The sequence below is a fragment of the Acomys russatus genome, chromosome 20, assembly GCF_903995435.1.
Source record: "Acomys russatus chromosome 20, mAcoRus1.1, whole genome shotgun sequence".
Classification (NCBI taxonomy): Eukaryota; Metazoa; Chordata; class Mammalia; order Rodentia; family Muridae; genus Acomys; species Acomys russatus.
In genome coordinates this window covers 74,842,966-74,863,801 of record NC_067156.1, presented here as the reverse complement: position 1 = coordinate 74,863,801, position 20,836 = coordinate 74,842,966, and the positions used below count along the sequence as shown (strand labels likewise).

At 35.6% G+C, this 20,836-nt stretch overlaps 1 protein-coding gene across 2 annotated transcripts in view; it reads right to left on the bottom strand.

The window, feature by feature from the left end:
• Window positions 1–782: 782 nt before the first annotated feature.
• The window catches only part of Tmx3 (thioredoxin related transmembrane protein 3), a 31,724-nt gene continuing 11,670 nt past the window's right edge, over window positions 783–20,836 (bottom strand). For both annotated transcript variants that reach the window (XM_051163894.1, XM_051163895.1), the window contains 11 exons: window positions 19,702–19,782; window positions 17,255–17,354; window positions 16,519–16,596; window positions 13,241–13,307; window positions 11,792–11,890; window positions 9,540–9,597; window positions 9,338–9,391; window positions 7,285–7,341; window positions 4,279–4,408; window positions 2,875–2,943; window positions 783–1,285 (listed from right to left, as the gene is read on the bottom strand). In XM_051163894.1, the coding sequence (XP_051019851.1) occupies window positions 1,028–1,285; window positions 2,875–2,943; window positions 4,279–4,408; window positions 7,285–7,341; window positions 9,338–9,391; window positions 9,540–9,597; window positions 11,792–11,890; window positions 13,241–13,307; window positions 16,519–16,596; window positions 17,255–17,354; window positions 19,702–19,782 (1,051 nt within the window). In that variant the 3' untranslated portion in view covers window positions 783–1,027. The remainder of the gene's footprint in view (window positions 1,286–2,874; window positions 2,944–4,278; window positions 4,409–7,284; window positions 7,342–9,337; window positions 9,392–9,539; window positions 9,598–11,791; window positions 11,891–13,240; window positions 13,308–16,518; window positions 16,597–17,254; window positions 17,355–19,701; window positions 19,783–20,836) is intronic.

Sequence of the window (20,836 nt, the reverse complement as noted above, 5' to 3'; positions counted from 1 at the left end):
GATAAAACATAAGAGGTCGTGACTGTCATGGAGGCAAAGGTGAGGGGCTAGAGAAGGGAACTCTCTCTATCCATGATATCTGAGTTTAACATGTTGATTATATCACATATGTTATAGTCTCCCACAATAGAGGTGTGGCAGTAAATTTTAAATTATTAGTTTACATATCATAAAATGTAATTTGTATTCCTTATGAAAACATTCTTAATTAACAGAAATATTGTAAGTAATGTCAAGCTATAAAATAAAAATGAAATAAAACAAAATACTAGGCTGCTCTGGCTAAAAGTGAGATGTCCTAAGAGGGCCTTTCTTTCCTGCAGTAGTGGACAGTGTGCTCTGCTAAACAGCACAGGGCAGGGGCTGAAGCCAACACTCCCCACATATCTTGGTCATTTTGTAAAGGTCAATTACAAGATCCTTCTCCCACTTCATGGCACCATATGCCCATATCGTAATAATGCAATGGAGTTTAAGTAAAAAAGTAACATTTCTCCTTTAAAAACAACTAGTAAAATAAAATCACTATGCTATATATAAAATCACTACTTTTAAACTTAGAACTTTAAATTTGATAGATGGAAAAATTACCAGTTTCTCTTAAAATGTCTAAATTTTAAAGATTTCATCTGTTTATATAAACTTTATCCAAAATATAGGAGAATTGGTATAGTAGGTGAAAGTATTATTTCTTTTTGCAAAACACACATCTTCCACCTTAATGGTCAAGTTAAAATTCTGCCCAAGTTATTAACTTTGCCATAGAACATGTACACAGACGGGTGCACCGACGCTGGGCATCTGAACAGTAGTTGACAGAATGATTTGACTTTGTTCTGGACAAACTCTTCATCTCTTTGCTCCAAATAGCTTCCATTTATGGAAGGATTACTTTAATTCATGCAGTTGTTAGCAAAATACAAAGAACATGTTCTCTTCTGTAAATAGATCATGATTAAATATCTAAATTCAATAAATACTCTTTAATAATTTGGAATCTTATCTAGTATTTTCTTTCTGTGACGTCTCAGTCTCTCTTCTTCTCTAACGCGTCCTTGGGCTCTTGCCCTGCAGGCACGACAGATCCTCCACTGCTGCACTCTGGCTCTTGGTTCTCTTCTATCTGTTCTTGGTTTTCCATTTCGCTTTTGGACACTTCATATCGCTCTTCTATATAGCCTCCATCTGTGTCAGCTGTATAGATTCCATAGCACATGATACTGATGACACCCAGCGGCAGGCCAAAGAGAAAGCAGCCCATAAGTGGAGAGCTCTTGAATATAGACTGTGGGGAGAGAATTCAGTTGCACTTGAATGGAATTCTGACATAAAAAATATGATGTAAATTTAAAGCCACACAGATTTCCTCTCACTGTTACTGAACTCAGTTCCGATGAATAACTGTCAATATCTGAGCAGTATCTACTATGTTAAAGGCTCAATAAATAAAGCCCGATGTGGTGGTTCACATCTTTAGTCCCAACACTCAGGAGGCAGAGGCAGGTGGATCTCTGTGAGTTCGAGGCCAGCCAGGTCTACAAAGAAGAGTCCAAGACAGGGGGGACTACAAGTGAAATCTTGACTCGAAAAACAAAAACAAACAGAAAGACTCCATAAACAAAAATTCTGTGCTCATACATGCACATGTAACTGTGCATGTGTGCAGAACTGGCTACAGGCAACAGGATAAGTAATCAAATAGTCTGATTATCAAGACCCTTCTTTTTCTCTTATCGCCTATAAATATCTCTTAGATGATTACTATCTATGTGTTAAACTCTAGGAAGTTGCTTGTGGGTTCTTTCTGGTAAAGAGTTAATATTCATGCACACAAACACACACACACACACACACACACACACACACACACACACACACACACACATATTTAAAGATTTATATGTGTGTGTCTGTGTGTGTAGGTGCCTGGAGGCCAGAGGTATAAGATCTCCTGTAACTGGAGTTATAGGAGGTTATGAGCTGGGAACTGAACTTAGGTCCTTTGTAAAAAGTACCAGCTCTTAACTACAGAGCCATCTATTTATAGCCCTATACATACTCTCTTCACATGACATTTTAATATCTGAGTCATCTGGTTGTTAGTAAAGCTATATTAATTTACTACTTCCTCTTATGTTATGTGCTATTTCCTCAGTTCTCAGAAAAATAATTTTAGTGAATTGGTTTTACCACTAAGATTTATTTCATGGGTTGGGGGTCTGTTACTCTAAAAGAATACAGAGAACAAAAGGTAATTTTGGTTGATTCACAGAATAAGAGGTGGAAATTTGAGGATGAGTGAGAAAGAAGCAGAACATGACAATGTGTGACTACTGACTCTAGCCCTAGAAAGCCTCAGCAATATTTAAAAGCCAGTAAGGAAAGTACTTCAGATGGGTGAGGTCTTCTGGTGAGTATCACTGGAAAAGGGGAAGGAAGTGCTCGGGACTGGTGGTGTTGTGACACTGTGTAGTGGACTGAGAGGAAGTGAGGTCCTGAGTGAAAGTGAGGGCAGATGCCAGACAAAATACAAAGAGGACAAACCATTTTGGTGGAAACAGGATAGTGATAAACAGAAGGATGTTATGTATGGATAATTCAGATTACCCAAATTTATTTCTTACCAATAAAGAAGGCTAGATACATTTTCATGGTGGCCTTTGGCTCAACAAATGAAAAGTGGCATGGAGCAAGACAGTTGGAATGAACAAATGAACTGTTAGAGAATTACTTCACATTTTAATTCTACAATTTAAGCCTGCCATATAAAGAAATAAAGTATTAAAGAAAGAAGGCAAGTTGAAAAGAAACAGCAGACTGACAACGCCAAAATTTTCAGTTATTGAAGACACTAAATTAACTGTCAGAACTTACCACAATTGTAGATTTGGCATCAAATACTATTCTTTTCAATCGCTGCAAAATGCTATCACCTCCTTGGGCCTTTAATTTAATAAGAATAAGACACGTTATACACACACTAGTAGTTCGTTTTTATGTTACATACATAAAAATATAGCTAGAAGTAAAAATATTGATTCAAAAAATATACCCTAGTCCCCAAAATTCATGTTAAATATTTATACCATTTATATATTCATGTTAAATATATATATTCCTACTTATCATGTTAACATACTCTAAACAATTCATTCTGCCTTTACTTATAATCCTTGTGGCTTGTTGGAAGGTGGCCCACCCTCCCTAGGCTTGCACAAGCTCTGAGTTTCTCTGGCTGCTCAGCTACAGTGTGGCCGAAGACTTTCTTACTAAGTAGGAACATCCTCATGCAGATGGAGCTCAACAAATAGTGCTGAGATGAGTGCAGAGAAAAGTTCCTGGGGATATCAAACCTTGCCATCTAGCTACCCCAGAAGTCTGGCCCATTCTTTGAATTGCTAAGCTATAGGACCAAGGACATATCTGTTATAAGAGTCTGGTCAGGTTTCACTAACTCACAAACAAAAGGGCTCTCACTACTATAACTCAGTTTCTTTCAATCAAAACAACACTTCAACACAATAACATATTGCTACTATGTGACTCAAGGAGCTTCCCAAATTTGTGTAAAACTGAAAAAAACATGTAAAAAACTAAACAATAATTAAATTATCATTGAAGCCACAAAGACTCATTCTGATTTTTTTTTTTTAATTACTGAATTAAGATATGTGCTGGTCACACCTTATCTCCACCCAAGCTGGTTTTCATGACTGTTCAAAGAGTTGCAGCCTAGTTTGAGAAATACTACAATAAGAATTACAGTAACAAAAAGAATAGAAAAAGAAAAAAAAAAAATAAGATCACATAGTCTTTATGACAATTCTTTCACATGATTATTTTTAGAACTCTTTGCTGGAGCTCTGATTCTCAATACATTTCTTGATGGTTTAAAAAAATGGTGGTTTTCATAGTCTGGCTAACTTAATTCAGTTGTCCTTAATTCAACTGACTCCAAAGGGTATTCATGACAAGAAAATTCTCTAAAAAAGCATTATTCCGGGTCACAAACCTCCTAATATCTCTACCAGCACTAGAGGCCAAGAATACTTTCCCCATCACTGTGACAAGCAAAAGTGTCCCAAATAACTCTCTGAGGGACATTTGCCCCTGTGAGCCTCTAATAGGCTGACTGAATGAGACAGGAGAAAGCAGTGGGTGGAAGCTGATTCCCTCTTCTCTCCAGGAAATGAATACCTATTCTTTTCAGGATCTAAGGTAAAGAACTGCTTGTGCTTCTTTCCCTTCATCCCTCTGAAATGGATCTGAAACACTTACTGGTACTGTACCATCCAAAATGCTGTTAATGAACTGGACCATGTCACTGGCATCCTTAATATGTCGATCTAGCAAAAAGTACTGTTGGTTAGAAGTATTCAGTACAACTATGGTTGGGACTGTCAACTCACTAGAAAAAAAAAAAGAAATAAAAATTTATATTAAGCACAGCAATAATAAATACTCTAGCGCTCAATTACATCTAAGTAGCTATAGTTAGAGAAGAAAAGAGATTTTTAATATCTTTACCTCTGTGGTTTACAGGAACCTTTCAAAGTTTGTATAAACTTTACCATTAATCAAGATTGCATGAAAATATTCTAAAAACCAACACCTAAGTGATTAAAAGTGTTGTGCAAAGTATACATTTCTGCACAGTACTATAAAGAATACTAATAACATTTAACTCTACCTCAGATGATATTCAGAAACCCCAACAGGCAAGAGGGTGGTCTCTGAAACCACACTGTTTGAATCTGGAGCTTTCTCTTAACACTGCAGCATGTTAGTCAAGAACTTTAGCTTCTTACATGTAAAGCTTTTTTCTTATAAAATATGGAAACCAATAGTACCTAACTTGCTACACAATTACATGAGAAAATTCAAGCTAAACCTTCAGAACGGTTCCTTGTATACACTGAGTAAACATACATGTTGAATAAACACTATTGTGAATTCTCTGTAGTCTCCTGTCACTTTACCCAACAAGAGGATACATGTGTTTTCCAATATACTTAAACATTCATCCAGCAGATCATACCTTGGCACATAAGCCCTGTTGTTATAGCTTGAATATGAAATGTCCTGGAAAGGCTCATGTGTGAAGGCCTGGTCCCCAGCTGGTGATATTATCTTTGTAGGCAGAGGAATCTTCAACAGTTAAGCTGGCTAGATATACCAAGACACTGGTAACATGCCCTTGAAGGTTTCTCCTGCTTCCTTTTCTCTTCCTCTACTTTTACTTCTTAGTCACCTAAGGTGAGGAATATCAGCCATACAATTCCTGCTGCCATGATGATCTGCCTCATTTAGACTGAAAGCAGTAGAACCCACCAACATTGACTGAGACCTAAATACCAAAATAAATTTTACCTCCTTTAAAATGTTTCCCTCAGGTATTTGTCAAAAACAAAAAACCAAACAGACAAACAAACAAACAAACAAACAAAAACCCAAAAACAACAACAACAACAAAAAACCCTAAAACACACCCTTCAAACCTAACAACTTAAGCTGACTATGATGTTTTGACTGTAATTTGAGCTAAGATCTTCTATCTTACAACAGACTAAACTATGTATTAAATGCTTACCTACTGCTAGATACTATCATCGTGGATTATGATGTTAGTTATTGGAACAAAAGTGCTGTGGAATGCTACAAACATTTAAAAAATGAATCTATCAACTTAAATGGTCTTATCAAAGTCCCTATCATATACTGAAAAAAATGAATTTCCATTATAGGGTTATACAGAATATCTTTCCTCTTAGGTTTATACAAGATCAACCTTACAACTTCTATACACAATAATTGTTCTATGAGCAATAGGAAATTTATAAACAATTGTTTTCCTTTTATTTTTTTTTTTAACATTATTAAAACTTTAGTGCCATTTGAGAAACAATGTGGAAGAGGAATGGAAGTGGAAATGGGAAAAAATATAAACTCTAAAGAATGGGGAGTTGTGCTGCAAAAAGATGAGTGCTGTACATAACACAGCTGCTGCAACTATGAACTCACTGCAGAGGCGGCTCTCTGCATAAGCCCTGCATGAGACTGGGTCTGTCAGCATTTCATCATGCACAAGGAAGGGGCCTATGAGGTCCTGTCTCTTCCTGTGTGATTACTGGTAGTTAGTAGCTTTCGGGTCAGAAAGTTATAATTTTCTTCAGTGAAGTTACCAATATTGCAGTCAATAACCTATCACACACTTATGAAAACAACTCAGACTTATTGGGCAGAAGTGTTTCAGAGGGAGATGTGGGGGAGAAAGGGAGGGAAAGATGGCTTTAAAATATCTAAAATTTATTCTATACTTTCATGAATCTGTCAGTGAAATTTTATTTATTTATTTAGTTTCTCAAGATGGTTTCTCTATGTAGCTTAGACTTACTTTGTAGACCAGGCTGGCTTTGAACTCACAGCGATCCACCTGCCTCTGCCTCCCAAGTGCTGGGATTAAAGGCGTGCACTACCACAGCTGGCACGAAATTTTAAAATTTAAAGAATACCCTCTAACTAGATAGGACTCATAGTGGAGGGATGGGAACACCAGCCCACCCATAAAAACTTTGACCCCAAATTTACCCTGCTTACAAGATGTGCAGGGATAAAGACAGAGCAGACACTGAAGGAAAGTCCAACTATACCCTGGCACAACCCCATGGGAGAGAGCCAACCCCTGACACTATTAACAATATTTTGCTATGTTTGCAGACAGAAGCCTAGCATAGCTGTCCTCTGAGAGGCTCCACTGAGCAGTGGATTGAAATGGGATGTAAAGAAAATTAAGAAAAAAAAAAAAAGAACAAAGAAAAACTACTAATGTCAATTACTTCAAGCATCTTCAATTATTGCATGTGGAAGTCAGACAACTCTCAGGATTGGGCCTCTTCTGCCACCTTGTGGCATATGGGGATCAAACTGAAGTTGTCAGGCCTGTGAGGAAGTGGCTCTACCCAGTGAACAACCTTACCAGCCCACAATAACTTATTAAAATATGTATTATAAAAAACTATAAATTTACATATTATAGAATGATTTGAAAATGTTATGTTATTATGTTGAAGTGGGAGACAATCTTCTATAGTAAAGAATAAAATTAAATCTTAATAAATTTAAAATACAGGATTTATAAAATAAAATCAGACATTTAATGGGGGGGATGTCAGCATCAGAAAATGACAAGTGCTTTTTGGTATGTTTTTTCCAGCTAATTAAGTCGCTCTCCATCTCTCAAAATTAGTAATATCAAAGTGGAAAAACCACCAATACTTTACTTACTCCATCAGCAAGGTGTTTATATAGTCATTTCCATCCATATGGCCAAACTGAAAATCTCTGTAAGACACAAGCAACAACAAAGAGAAAGAAGAGAAAGAGCGCAATATTGGATTAAAAGAAAAAAGGTATACAACACAAACTAGAACTTGTAAGCACATAAACTTTCAATACTGAACATGGAATTCCTATGACATTTACACAAGAGTGTTTTCTACTCAGTTTTGATAAGTAAATACACAACCAACAAACTGGACATTTCACCTCATTATACATGTTTAAAAGACAGGGAAAGAAATGGGCTGCAAATAAAATACATTTAAAGAAAGTGAGCTAGGTGTGGCGGCACACGCCTTTAATCCTAGCACTCAGGGAGGCAGAGGCAGGTGGATCTCTGTGAGTTCAAGGCAAGCCTGGTCTACAAAGAGAGTTGCAGGACAGCAAGGACCATTACACAAAGAAACCTTGTCTTAAAAAACCAAAAAAGAAAAGAAAAAGAAAGTGGATTTACTGTGAAATAGGATCACTCAGAAGAGGTCAGCTACCATGTACCATGAGAATTGCACAATGAACTTTCAGTAGATTTTATACAAAGAAAATAATGAATCCTCGAAGTTTCTCTTGCTGTCTTTGATAGCAGCAACAAACATAAAAAATGAAATACAGCAAAAATTCTTATTCCTAAGTAAATTTTTACATTTCATTAGAATTTTGAGATTTTTTTTTTTTTACAATCACTTTCCTGGCATGTGAGTGTTCATTTAAATTGTTTCAAATTTGCAAATTTATGTGAATATTTTTCTACCATAAAACATGTGTCAAACACTCTCAGGAAGTAGGAATGGGATGAATTATAAATGACTGGGTGCAGCAGCTTCTCCAACTTTTAAGATGTGGCATAGATATGTCCTCATGCTGACTGGAAGCTCTAGGTCAATTAATTCTTGATTTACCTGTCAAAGTATGAGATATGATCCCTCTTATCTGAAATGCTGGGGCCCAGAAGTGTTTGACATTTCTGAGTTTTCATGGTTTGGATTTGCATACAATGAACCCCCTAGGGCAGAGACCCAAATGTTAAGTACAGAACTCATGCAGGGTCTTTGGTTGGTGCTTCTGTCTCCGCAAGCCCCACTGAGCGCTGTTAGTTGGCTCTGTTGGTCTTCTAGGGGTGCTCCTGTCACCTCCAGGTCCTTTTCTCCTTCCCCCTTTTTCACAAGAATCCCTGTGCACTGCCTTATGTTTGGCTGTGACTGTTTCTAACCACTACTGGGTGGAGCCTCTTAGAAGACAACTATGCTAGGCTCCTGCCTGCAAGCAAATCTTTAGATATGAATATCTTTAATAGTGTCAGGGGTTGGCTCTCTCCCATGGGTGGGTCTCAGGTTGAGCCAAGCACTGGTTGGACATTCCTTCAATCTCTGCTCTATCTTTACCCTTGCACATCTCTCCCTACACGGATGTAGCTGATGGGCAGCTCAGGCTTTCTGTGGGTCCACTAGTAAGAGGAGTGGGGGCTCTCTCTGACATGGACTCTGTTGCCTGTTTTGTGATCATTTCTCCCTGGTGGGACAACCTTAGCAGGCCACAGGGGAAGAAGACACACTTAGTCCTGATGCGATTTGATGAGCTGGGAGGGAAGGAGGTTCCCCTTTTTTGAGGAAGAGGGGATGGGGGAGGGAAGAGGGGGAGGGAGCGTGGGCCTGTGAGGAGAGGAGGGATGGGGCTATGACCAGGATATAAAGTGAATTAAAAAAAAAATACAGAACTCATTTTTCCCCCTCATATATACCTTATATACATACCTTGAAGGAAATATCACACTTCTTTAACATGACTTTGTGTTCTGACCACTATCATGGGAAGGCAGGTGTGGAATTTTTCACTTAGTGCTGTGTCAGAGCCCATGCATTTAGACCTTAGAGCATCTAAGATGCCAGACTTAAAATTTTGAGATTAGGGATCTTAACTACTTTTAATTTATTTCACTGATAAACCAAAGTAAACAGTGACAAACTTTCAAACAAAATCAACTTTTCAGAAAACATGCACATACCTATGGAAGTGGTCTCTGAAATCTCTAGCAACTTCTTGAACAATTGACTTTAATCTGTAGAAGAATAAATACATAAATATGTCACCTCTCCAATTAAAAGGTTTAACTATCCCATTGCAACATCTGTTGCAAGACACTCTATGTAGACTACACAAAGCTGGCATGGCATTTGAAGCTTAAATCTGTTTCAAAGCAACTATACCTGGTATGCTCAAGTGATGTGTTTTTCTCATCAATAACTGCAATAGCCACAAGCTTTCCTGAAATTAAGAATAGTATCTTTCATTTCCTTGAATTGAGAAAGACATAACTCACATATCCCATACTTGTCAAATATTACTTCTGATACCAGACTGTGTTTCTAGATTCCAATCATCATTTACACATTGGTGGTTCAGTGGTAGAATGCTCACTTGCCAACCATTATTTACACATTACATAAAATTAAACCAACATATTATGGTACAATATTTGCAGCCCAGACCAGTAAATTAGTCAACTTCAAATGATATATTTCTTCTACCTCTAGGAGGTAAATAATAATGATTTTTTTTTTTTGGTTTTTCGAGACAGGGTCTCTCTGTGTAGCCTTGGCTGTCCTGGACTCACTTTGTAGACCAGGCTAGCCTCGAACTCACAGCGATCCGCCTGCCTCTGCCTCCCGAGTGCTGGGATTAAAGGCGTGCGCCACCACGCCCGGCAATAATAATGATTTTATTTTAATTTCTCTAAAATTATTTTATGCAACCAACAACGTAATGAAATATTTTGTCCAAAGCTACACCATAAAGAAGACATTGCTAGATGTGGTGGTACATGCCTTTATCCCAGCACTCAGGAAGGCAGAGGCAAATGGATCAATGTTAGAGGCCAGCCTGGTCTACAATGTGATTCCAGGATAGCTAAGGCTACACAGGGAAACACTGTTTTGAAAAAGCAGCAGCAGCAGCAGCAACAACAACAAAGACATTGATTTAAAAACATTTACTAAAAATTGCTAATAAGCTCTAGTAGTTTATAACACTAAGGAAATTATTTTTGCATAGCCATTTCCTCTGTTACAATTTCACCAGTAATGGCATATAGAATCAAATTGAGTGACACTGTTTTTGAAGTATAAGTAAAACAGTAAAGTATATGCCCACTGACAAGGTTCAGGAGGGTAGAACAATGTAATAACAGTAGTGTTCGGGATGCTGTCGTGGGTTATGTTCTCAGCAGTGTACCAAGCAGGGAGAACAAAGGTGAGCTACCACTCTCTACTACTTATGTAACTCAACTTAAGGAAACTCCCATTTATTTTAGGAAAGCAAGTTTTTCTGACTTATGAGGAAAAATTAAATGAATTTATATACATAAACATACTTGAGTATAATTTCACTCGAGGTAGAAACAGAAATGTAGGAAAAAGTTAAAAACCAAACCAAACCAAACTAACCAAACCAAAATCCCCGCCCCCCAAAATCCCAAAACCAAAAAATTAGCATCATTTACATTATTTTCATGCTTTTCCTAATCTCACCCTGCATAATAGATCTCTAATACATCTACATAATCTTGATACACTGTTAGCTTTTTGTTGAAAACAGTCTATAGGAATCATTTCATTTCTTGAAATATTTCATGTACTATTCAGTGCTTAATTTTTCATTTTGTTTTTTTCTTTTTCTTCTTTCCCCCCAAGACAGGGTTTCTCTGTGTAATAGAGTACTGGCTGTCCTGGACTCTCTCTGTAGATCAGGCTGGCTCGAACTCACAAATATCCATCTACCTCTCTGCCTTCTGAATGCTGGGATTACAGATGTGTGCTACTGCACCTGGCTTCAGTGCTTAATTTGTATTGTGTCTAATTTTCAAATGTTTCTTCCCTTTTGCTGTATTTTCATTTCATGATCATGAAACTGTGAGAGGGAACACATGTGGTAACAACATATAGATGTCCCACCTTTAGTGGGGTCTAAGCCTATACAATACTCTCCTAATAAAGTAAGCTTCCTATAATTTTTAAACTTTCTTTGTGTGGCTAACTCTTATATTTCTATGTATTTTTCTTTCTTTGTCATTTTCTATCATATGACCTTAAGAAATGAACAGTATGACTGATTCCCACTCACAAGTAACAGCAGACCTTAGGAGACAGTGAGAAGGCTTCACTTTAACTTGTAGCTTCATGGTTTTTGTTTGTTTGTTTTTGTTTTTTTCCCCCTTATTCTTGAATCATTCAGGCTCCTTGTCTTTCTCATCACCATCAAGTGTTAGTAAACCTCTTTGGCTACACTGATCCCCATATGAAAGTATATATCCGTGGTACTTTAAGTCTCAATTCTTAGAAAGCAGAACTAGCAAACATAAATGTACTTTAATTAGGAAGTGCAGCTTTAAAAGAACCAGTAAATAAGCACTCAATTAAAGGAAAATTCTGTAATGAAACAGGAATGGCCATATGCTTGTTACCTGTGTCACCAAGTTCATACAAAAGGAAGCCATCCATGGTAAGGTAGTTCTGAAACCTCTCCCTGCTGATCCATGTGGACAGATCGCCATCTTCGTACTCTTGAAACAAAGCAAAGGAAATACATCAGAGTACAAGGCAGCTGTAACGTCTTAAAGTGATAACGTATCTAAAACAGTATTATAATTATAAAACCTTAAGCTGGTTCTTAGGTAGTTTATAGCTGCCTGAATTAAGGGCCTCTTAGCAGGTTTAGAATAAGAAATTTGAAGGCTGAGTCTAGATACTGCTAGACATTTTAACTTGGGAGAAAAAAGAAAACACTCTTCTTTAAAAATACATAAAATAGTAACAATGGTCAAGTATACATTGAACACTTCTAGTAGCAGTTTCTTAACCAAAAAGAAGGTAGGTACAGACAAATATATGGGTTCTTTCCTTTCTCCTGTTTTCATGTATGCAAGTTCTTCTCAAGTTCATTTGACTGGTGATGATTGTAAACATTCAAAAACTATCTCCTGAATGAATGCACCTTGATGTTTCACTGTATAGATCACCTTATCTAATACTCTAATGATGTAGGACAGTCAAGTATCTGCCATACTATCCACTGTATAAGTTAAAGGACAGAAATAACTATGCAACATTAGGTAGGTAACTCAGGACATCTAATGTATAGCACTAGTGATAATTATATATCAAGTTAGTTCAATTGAACACAATGAAAAAAAATAGAGATGTGTAGTTTTCTCTGTCGTTATCAAGATATAAAATATAAGAAAATATCAAAACATGTTCCTTTAAGAAAACAAGGAAAATAATTTTTTTCTTCATGGTCCAACAACCAAGTGGTTACCTAAAAAAAAAAAAAACTCCCATTTTTAAAAAGAAGGATAATGAAACACAGTGAAAAAATGTCATTAGGATTTGCTTTGAATTACTTCAAAAGAGAAACAATAAAACTGAAACAACTACAGTAAGGTCCTGTTAACCATTTATGAGTATGCGGGTTTTATTATATCTTTCTTTTTATGATGTATGGATGATATAAAAATAAAATTTACATAAAGTGTTTTCTGACAGAGGGGGAGAAATACCTAAAGAAGGTAAAAGAGTTTCATTCTGCTGAGGATATTTTATTTTATCTGTGTGTGATGAAAGTTAACTATCCTCCTAAAATTAAGTCTGAACATTTTAATGTATAGAAATTGAATACAGATTATTTCTTAAAGTGGCAAATAATTACACACACACACAAACACACACACACATCAATGGAAGCAACTAAGAATGAAGGACATTGTTGGAAATCTACTGAAGGATTAAAAGATGATTCTATCAAATGTGATACTTTGTAAGTGGCAGCACTTACACAATATTTTAGAAATGCCTGTTTATAACAATGTTTTAATTATGAAAGGCCTTATGTGAGTTAAAGCTTTGGAACTTACCATCATAAACAAAGTAAGTGTTGTCCTTGAAAACAAGCACAGCAGGAATCTCTTTCAGTGTCACATACTGCAAAAAAACATCAGAAGTTTGAAATTTTAATGCTAATAATTCAATTAGTACCTGTAATAGCATGATTTGGTGCTTTGTATTTGATTGTGAATTATTTTGTTCCAGAGATCTGCTTGCTTTCTCTTACAAGCACATTCTCAGGTACATCTTCCCTTACTGTGTAAATCTTGCTCTACCTAATTTAAAGTTGATTGGTTAATAAAAAACGCTGGTGTGGTGGCACACGTCTTTAATCCCAGCACTTGGGAGGCAGAGGCAGGCAGATTGGATCGCTGTGAGTTCAAGGCCAGCCTAGTCTACAAAGTAAGTCCAGGACAGCTAAGACTACACAGAGAAATCCTGTCTTGAAAAACCAAAACAAACAAACAAACAAATAACCAAAACAAAAAAAAACCAAACAAACAAAGCAAACAAACCAAAAATCAAAAACCAAAACAAAATGCTGAAGCCTGGGCGGGGCACAAGTGAGAGGTGGAGGTAAGGTTCATGGGGAGGAGACAGGAACAGAAGCAAATGGCTTGGAGGAGCAGCTCTAATGATGGATGGAGTAAAGCAGCCCAGATGAGAAACACATGCAAGTATTTATGATTTACGGATAGGAAGTAGCCCAGATAGGAATTATTAGAGCAATTGGCATAGGATATGGGACTGGGAGATAAAGGGTAGTTTAGAGGGGAAATATTTGCCCAGCCCTAGGTAAAATAAGGCTTATCTAAAATCTATCAGGTTAGAGAATAATACCACCATAATAATTACAGGCTTTTAATAATAAACATTAACCATTTTTATTTTCTACAATAAGTACCTACAATCAATTTCAAAAGCATTGAAAAAACTAGGAAATAACCCCTCCCCCACACTACTGAAGACTAGAAAGAGTACAATCTTAAATTTAGCTAAATTTTATATCTGAATGTTTTCAGATACCTCCCTGGAAGCATGCTGCCTGACATAAGAAAAGACAAGGACCACTCTTAAAGAGTTTCTATAAGACCATGGATAATATTTTGAGTAGGAAAAGATGGAGGAATTCTGGAGCACAGAGCAGTAGGACCAATGCTTTAACAGTCTACCTAAGGGTATCACTCCCCAGTACTCATCAGCTATGTGATAGTCAGTCACTTCATCTAGATTCAACTGCCTCAGCCTAGAAACTTAAAACCAATGACAACATCTACCTCCCAGGAAAATTATGGATGACCTTAGGCAACAAGTACTCGCCAAACTACTTTTTAAATACCATTGCCATTCATAAGGGATCATCTAAAAGTACCTCCTTCTATTTTGTATGTATTTCAAACAGGTAAAATTATGAAAAATTAGGCTAGGCAATTACCCTGAGTATATGTACCGCAAAAATAACAGTGAATAGATTCAGGTACATCTCAGCACAGAGGCAACATGATAAATGGTCTGCTACAGTGTAACTAAAAATTACATAAAACTATCATAATATCAGGTAGTAGAAAAGCTCTCAATCATGACTAGATTTGCCAAGAGGCCACTCACCCACAAAAATGTTAGGAGGTAATCCCAGCACTCGGGAGGCAGAGGCAGGCGAATCGCTGTGAGTTCGAGGCCAGCCTGGTCTACAAAGTGAGTCCAGGATGGCCAAGGCTACACAGAGAGACCCTGTCTCGAAAAACCAAAAAAAAAAAAAAAAAAATGTTAGGAGGTTTCTGTTTTAGCATGAGGCATTGCAAAGCCATGAAGTGGCCTTTCTTGGAAGGACTTACAGCAGATAACCCATTTCCATATCTCTTTCTTACATTCCACGGTGTTGACATTACAGGAGGTGCTGGGTCTGTTTGCTATTGTTTTAGTTTTTTCTTTGTTTTTAAAATATAAAGTCTCATTGTAGCCCAGGCTGGCCTTGAGCTCCTGCCTCTATTTCCAGTTGTATAATAAATATCATGTCCAGCTAACTCTTTAGTTTCAAAGAGATAGTGGTTACACATTGCCAAAAATGGAAGGATCTGACTGTAAAATATAAAAATTAATACTTAGATCTAAAAAAAGGAGAAATGACAAATTAAGGGTATGAACATTATGTGCTCTGAAAAAATAATGTCTTATACCAAAATAGGTAAACTGGAGTGGATTTAGATTGGCAAAAGTAGAGGCTCTTTAACACGTTGAAAACACTTCAGAATCTCCATTGTAACATAAAAACCTATGTATGTACTAAAGCAGTGGTTCTCAAGCTGTGGTTGTGACCTCTTTGGGGTCAAACTACCATTTCACAGGGATTGAATATCACACATTCTGCATATCAGACATTTACATTTTAAGGTTCATAACAATAGCAAAAATTATAGTTATGAAGTAGCAATGAAAATCATTTTATGGTTGGGTTACCAAAACATGAGAAACTGTATTAAAGCATCGTAGCATTAGGATGGTTGAGAACTAGTGTGCTAGAGTACACTCTAAGTTATTTCATATTCTCCTGCTTATTGACTCCCAAGTTCAAAGGTTAACTGATCTGTGAATCTACTTTCACAGCATTGTGCTCTTAGCACTTTCAAATGAACCGACTTGAGTTCCTTATGAACTTCACTTTCATTATACATGCTGTAAAATATACAAGAACTGTCTTCTGCTTGCTTCTATCCCCTTCTCACAGTGGTACAGGAAGACTGGCTACTGTGTTGTTGTTCAAATATGCAAGTTATGCTCTTGTCTTGGGCATTTGAATTATCTCCTCTTTTCTGATATTCTATCCATAGACCTGTGTGAGGCTCTTTCACATCAAGCCGGCTTCAGTTCAAATATTTTCTACTCAGACCTCCCTCTTTCCTTACCTTTTTGGATCAAAAAAATTAAACAGCTGTCCATCCCTACATATCCCAGCTCTCACACTGTCCATTTACTTTTGGTAGCATCTCTGGAATCTTGTTTTTGTAGTATTTATTTACTACTGGGTTTGAGGGGCCAGGAGTAGACTGCATTTGCAGCAATACATAATTTATTACTTAAAAGCACCTTTGGGGTTTGATATATATCACTGTTTACCAGTATTATTTCATAAAGAAAAAAGGTCACCAATGTAATGTAAACAAAATCTCTAAGTGCCATGATCGTGGAAACATTAGTTCATGAATTATAAACAGTCTGACATCAGTAGTAAAAAACTTTTCATACATTACAAATAAATCTGATATGTAAAACCAAATCAAAATTCACTAAATCAAATATTAAATATTACCTCAGGAACCACATCTTCTGAGGCAGAAAAGAAGTATGTATACACAATTAACTCTGAAGCAGCATCTATGTATTTCTCCTATAATTCAAACAGAAAAAGGATATCTTAAACATCAAAGATAAAAATTTATTCCTTATTTAGTAATCAAATTAACTATAATATACTATAAAGATTTCCTACCATGTTACCTTTCAGTGAAATAAGACACTATAACTAAAAGAAATGCACTGTTGTGAAGGCAAACCACCACTGCAACTAAGTGATCCTACCCTCCCCTTCAAAAATAGTTGATGAATTATAACACAAAGTCGACTCAGGTTTATTAACAGAGATTAGCAATGATGATTAATGATGATGGTGATGACAGTAAGAAAGGTATACACAAATTCACATATACATTAAGTAAACTTAAGCACAGTGCTTTGCTTTAAAAAGGTAACATCTGAACAACAGTTTTCAGTCTTTTACTTAAAGAAAAAGTGATGCAAAATTAAATAAACTGGTCAGTAACATAAAAAATACTAGGGCAGGCAAGCTTTATCCAAATTTTACTTAATTTCAATTTGATAATTTCATAATTGTAAATTTAGTAAGAGAGATTAATGAAAGTGTTTTCATTATGAAAAATAGATAAGCTAAAATATTTTGCTTCAAAGTTTTGGAAGAATCATAGCTGCATAGCAAATACAAAATTACAACATGTCTGTTCATGTGGAAGAAAAAGATAATGTCATACTTTTAAGGGTGATTCTCCACCAATATAAACAAAAAACACACGGTGCCTCTTCCGTACATGGTCGAACATTTGTTGACTTGGAAGAGGTCGAATCAGAGCCCTGTGTGAAAACAAAACGAAAGACAGAGCACAACTCATTCTTATGGTACATGTTTTAGCAATGTATTATCTGCATTTATGTATATCACCAAACCCACCCGAGTAAAATTTCAGCCTATGGTACTTGTGTACTACATAGTAACATTCTATGTAGTATGCAACATTAAATCTGACAGCTTCCAATCATTCAGACATCATCAACACTATTTTAAATTGGTGAGGTATAGAATGACCATCCATTTACAGTCCTTGGCTAAGACAATTCACCTGAGAATTCTTTCCTTTTTAAAAGCATATGTACAGAAATAGTATCCCAGGAGTCAACAAGAGTTAATATTTATATAATATGTGTCAATTTAAATACTACATACTTCTTAAGTACCCTATAGAGGTCAAAGTCCCAAGCTTCTAATTTATATTACTATTTATTTTCAGAAAAATAAAATGGAAGCACTAAGAGAAAGCTTTCCCACAAAAATTAATAAATAGTCATTTTTAAAACAAATGGATAAATGAATGACAATAAAGGTTACTATAAAACATATCACTTATAAAGTTAAGAGATAAAATAAATGCTTTCTTTTAAAAATATGGTATACATTATCATACTTTTAGTCAACAAAACTTATAAAATAAACAGAACCTATTTTGCGAAGTGAACGCTTTCAAAACACACAGTTCTTAAGGTCATTGCATCATTCTCCCGGGCCTCTGCTTCAACCCTTCATAATTAACCAGCAAGTGATGCAACTCTAAACTGAGTCATGAAATCTCCCCTACTCCAGAGGACTCTCACATCAGGAGAATCTCTTCTTATAGTTAAAGAAAAATGCAATCAATAACTGCCAAACATAAAACGACCTGAAGCCACAGGAGAGTCAAGTGTATACCACTAGCCTCATTTACCTCAAATAAACGTGTTTCAAAATTTACTTGTTCACACAGTAAATGAAGAGAAATATACAATCAAAATGAGAAAATACAATTGAAATTACATATAAGAGTCACAAACTGTTAACAAAAGATCATTCCTAAATCTGTGCATTTACACAAATATTTTGAGGCTTAATTTTATACCACAAACCTATCCTGTTTTAACCTCAAGCTATTTATAATTACCAATATATCCTGTTAAGCTAATAAAGTGTTTAGAACTTTAAAGTCAATATAAATTGATCTTGACAAGTGCTCTTCACAAAGATACACATAAGCATATTATAAATATAATTATAAACACTAATATTCTTTACACATTAGCAAGATGTAGATATCTTGTTTTTGAAAAATCACATTCAAATCAGCAAGAACTGCTTGTGAAGGATCTACTTCCTGATCAGCAATAAGTCAAAGATTGGTAGTTCAGTGCAAATGGCTCACTGGGTTTTAACTATGTCACTAGCTAAGCAAATACTGCCAGAATACTTTGCAGGTAGCATTGAAAAAAAATGTGATGGTAAAGAAAATTAATTTAGATATATTTAAAAAAATATTTTCAGCACCACAAACTAGAAATGAAACCCCAAGTCTCTAAGAGCAATAACATTCTGGGCTTCTTTTAAGAATCTGCAATTAGAGAAGAAGCAATGTAAGTTGATATACGGCATTACAACATAAGAACTATTTCTAAAAAATAAGATTCATGAAGTTGCTAACAGATACTCCTAATTTCATTTACCATGTTTCCAATTACTCATAACAACTATGGTCTGATAATACTAAGTAGAAACTTCCACAGGAACCAGTCCATAAGTTAAATTGTGCACTGTTCTGAATAACAGGAAGCCCCACTGTATACTGCTTTCCTTCAAAGAGTACAGAGAAAATCAGTAAATCACGCAGGGCTGTGTGCAAGTAATCTTTTGTTTATCAATGGATACAAAGTGCAGAAGTTAGTGATATTGGAAATCCAGATACTAAAGAAAGGAAATCAAGTGCTTCCTTTAAGTGAAAAGCTAGAAGTACAAGATATTTTGAAAGAAAGAAAGAAAAAAAGCACATTCATATGATCTGATACTAGGCAGTCTCAAGCATCCCTAGGAGGAGTTGAGGTGGGGGCTTAAGATGTCCTTAATATATAGGACAGACTGTTGTATCTGTAATAAAAAATTTGAAAATATATTAGAATTCATTGGAGAAAAAAAATAAACATAAAATAGCCTTAAAGAAAAAATTAACATAAACTATATCATCTATCTTTACAGAACTTCACTGCATATGCTATATAACCTTATATTTTCATAAATGTATACAACACATTTAATATCTAAAATATGTATGTTCAATACAATCTACTAAAATGCATTTCTTTCAAATACTAAAATCATATAGTAAAGGCTTTTTCAACTTACCCAGACACTCTGTGAGCAAACTCAATTATATCATCTTTAGTCCGTGGTCCTCTGTAATTATATGCCAAGTCTCCCTTTAATCTTAAAAATAAAAGATAAGAATTGGAAATTAATCGTCCTCATATTTACTCTCAATCCTCCTCTATTAAGCTATTAAGTATAAGCTTAAAATGCATAAAACACTAAATAATAAGAAGCTTTAAGAGCAGCGCACTTGTGTAAAGCACAGTGTGCAGAGTCCCCTGAGAACCAGCAACTTAAGATGCATAGAAAAAGGCAACGTGCCACATACACATCAGAGATACATTTTAATCTGTAGTGTAGAGTTATAATATGAACCTTCGGAAAAGTGAGTAATTTGTACATTTACAGTCAAGAGCTTAAATCAGAGTAATTTTAATTATTCTCTATCAAGCGGAAAATAAAATGACTAGGGACTAGATTGTTTTGGTGGTAGCAAAACCCCCAACATGCATCATGAATTAGGCATAAAAATCGTTTTCCTAAAACACAGATTATCTTCCAAAAGACCTGTCAATGAATAAATTTATATCTAACCAACTGTACAGATACAAAAGAGCAATTAATAGGCAAAAACAGAGCTCTTAATAACAAAGAGAAAGAACCATTAACATACACTGTAATAGAATAACATTTTCAACAAAACAAAACTAAAAACAAAGGAAAAATGTCAATTAAAAAAACCCAGACTAATATAATTAGTCAAGATGGTAAAATTTGGGGTTTTAAAATATTGGGGTAAAGTTAGTTTACTTAAAATAAAAAAACTGAAAAAAAAAATGGCTTAGCTCCTCATAGCATGAAAATAAGATTAATGTAAATAACAGGAAAATTCAGCAGAATCATTTTAAAACATTTTCTCCAACTCAGCACATTGTTTTCCAACTTAATTTCTCTAGTACACATAGATTAAAATGAGTATTTATCATTTTTCTCTAATGAAGTTAGTGTCATTAATTATACAAGAATGAAATCTGTTAGATGTGACTTGCAGTGGCAAAGCAGAAACATACTGGGGCTCCTCAAGAGACCTTTCATAATTTATGATGTACATCTTAAGTGTAAGTGTAAGTGCATGCTACACAGTAAACATCCAGAACACATTTACTGAATT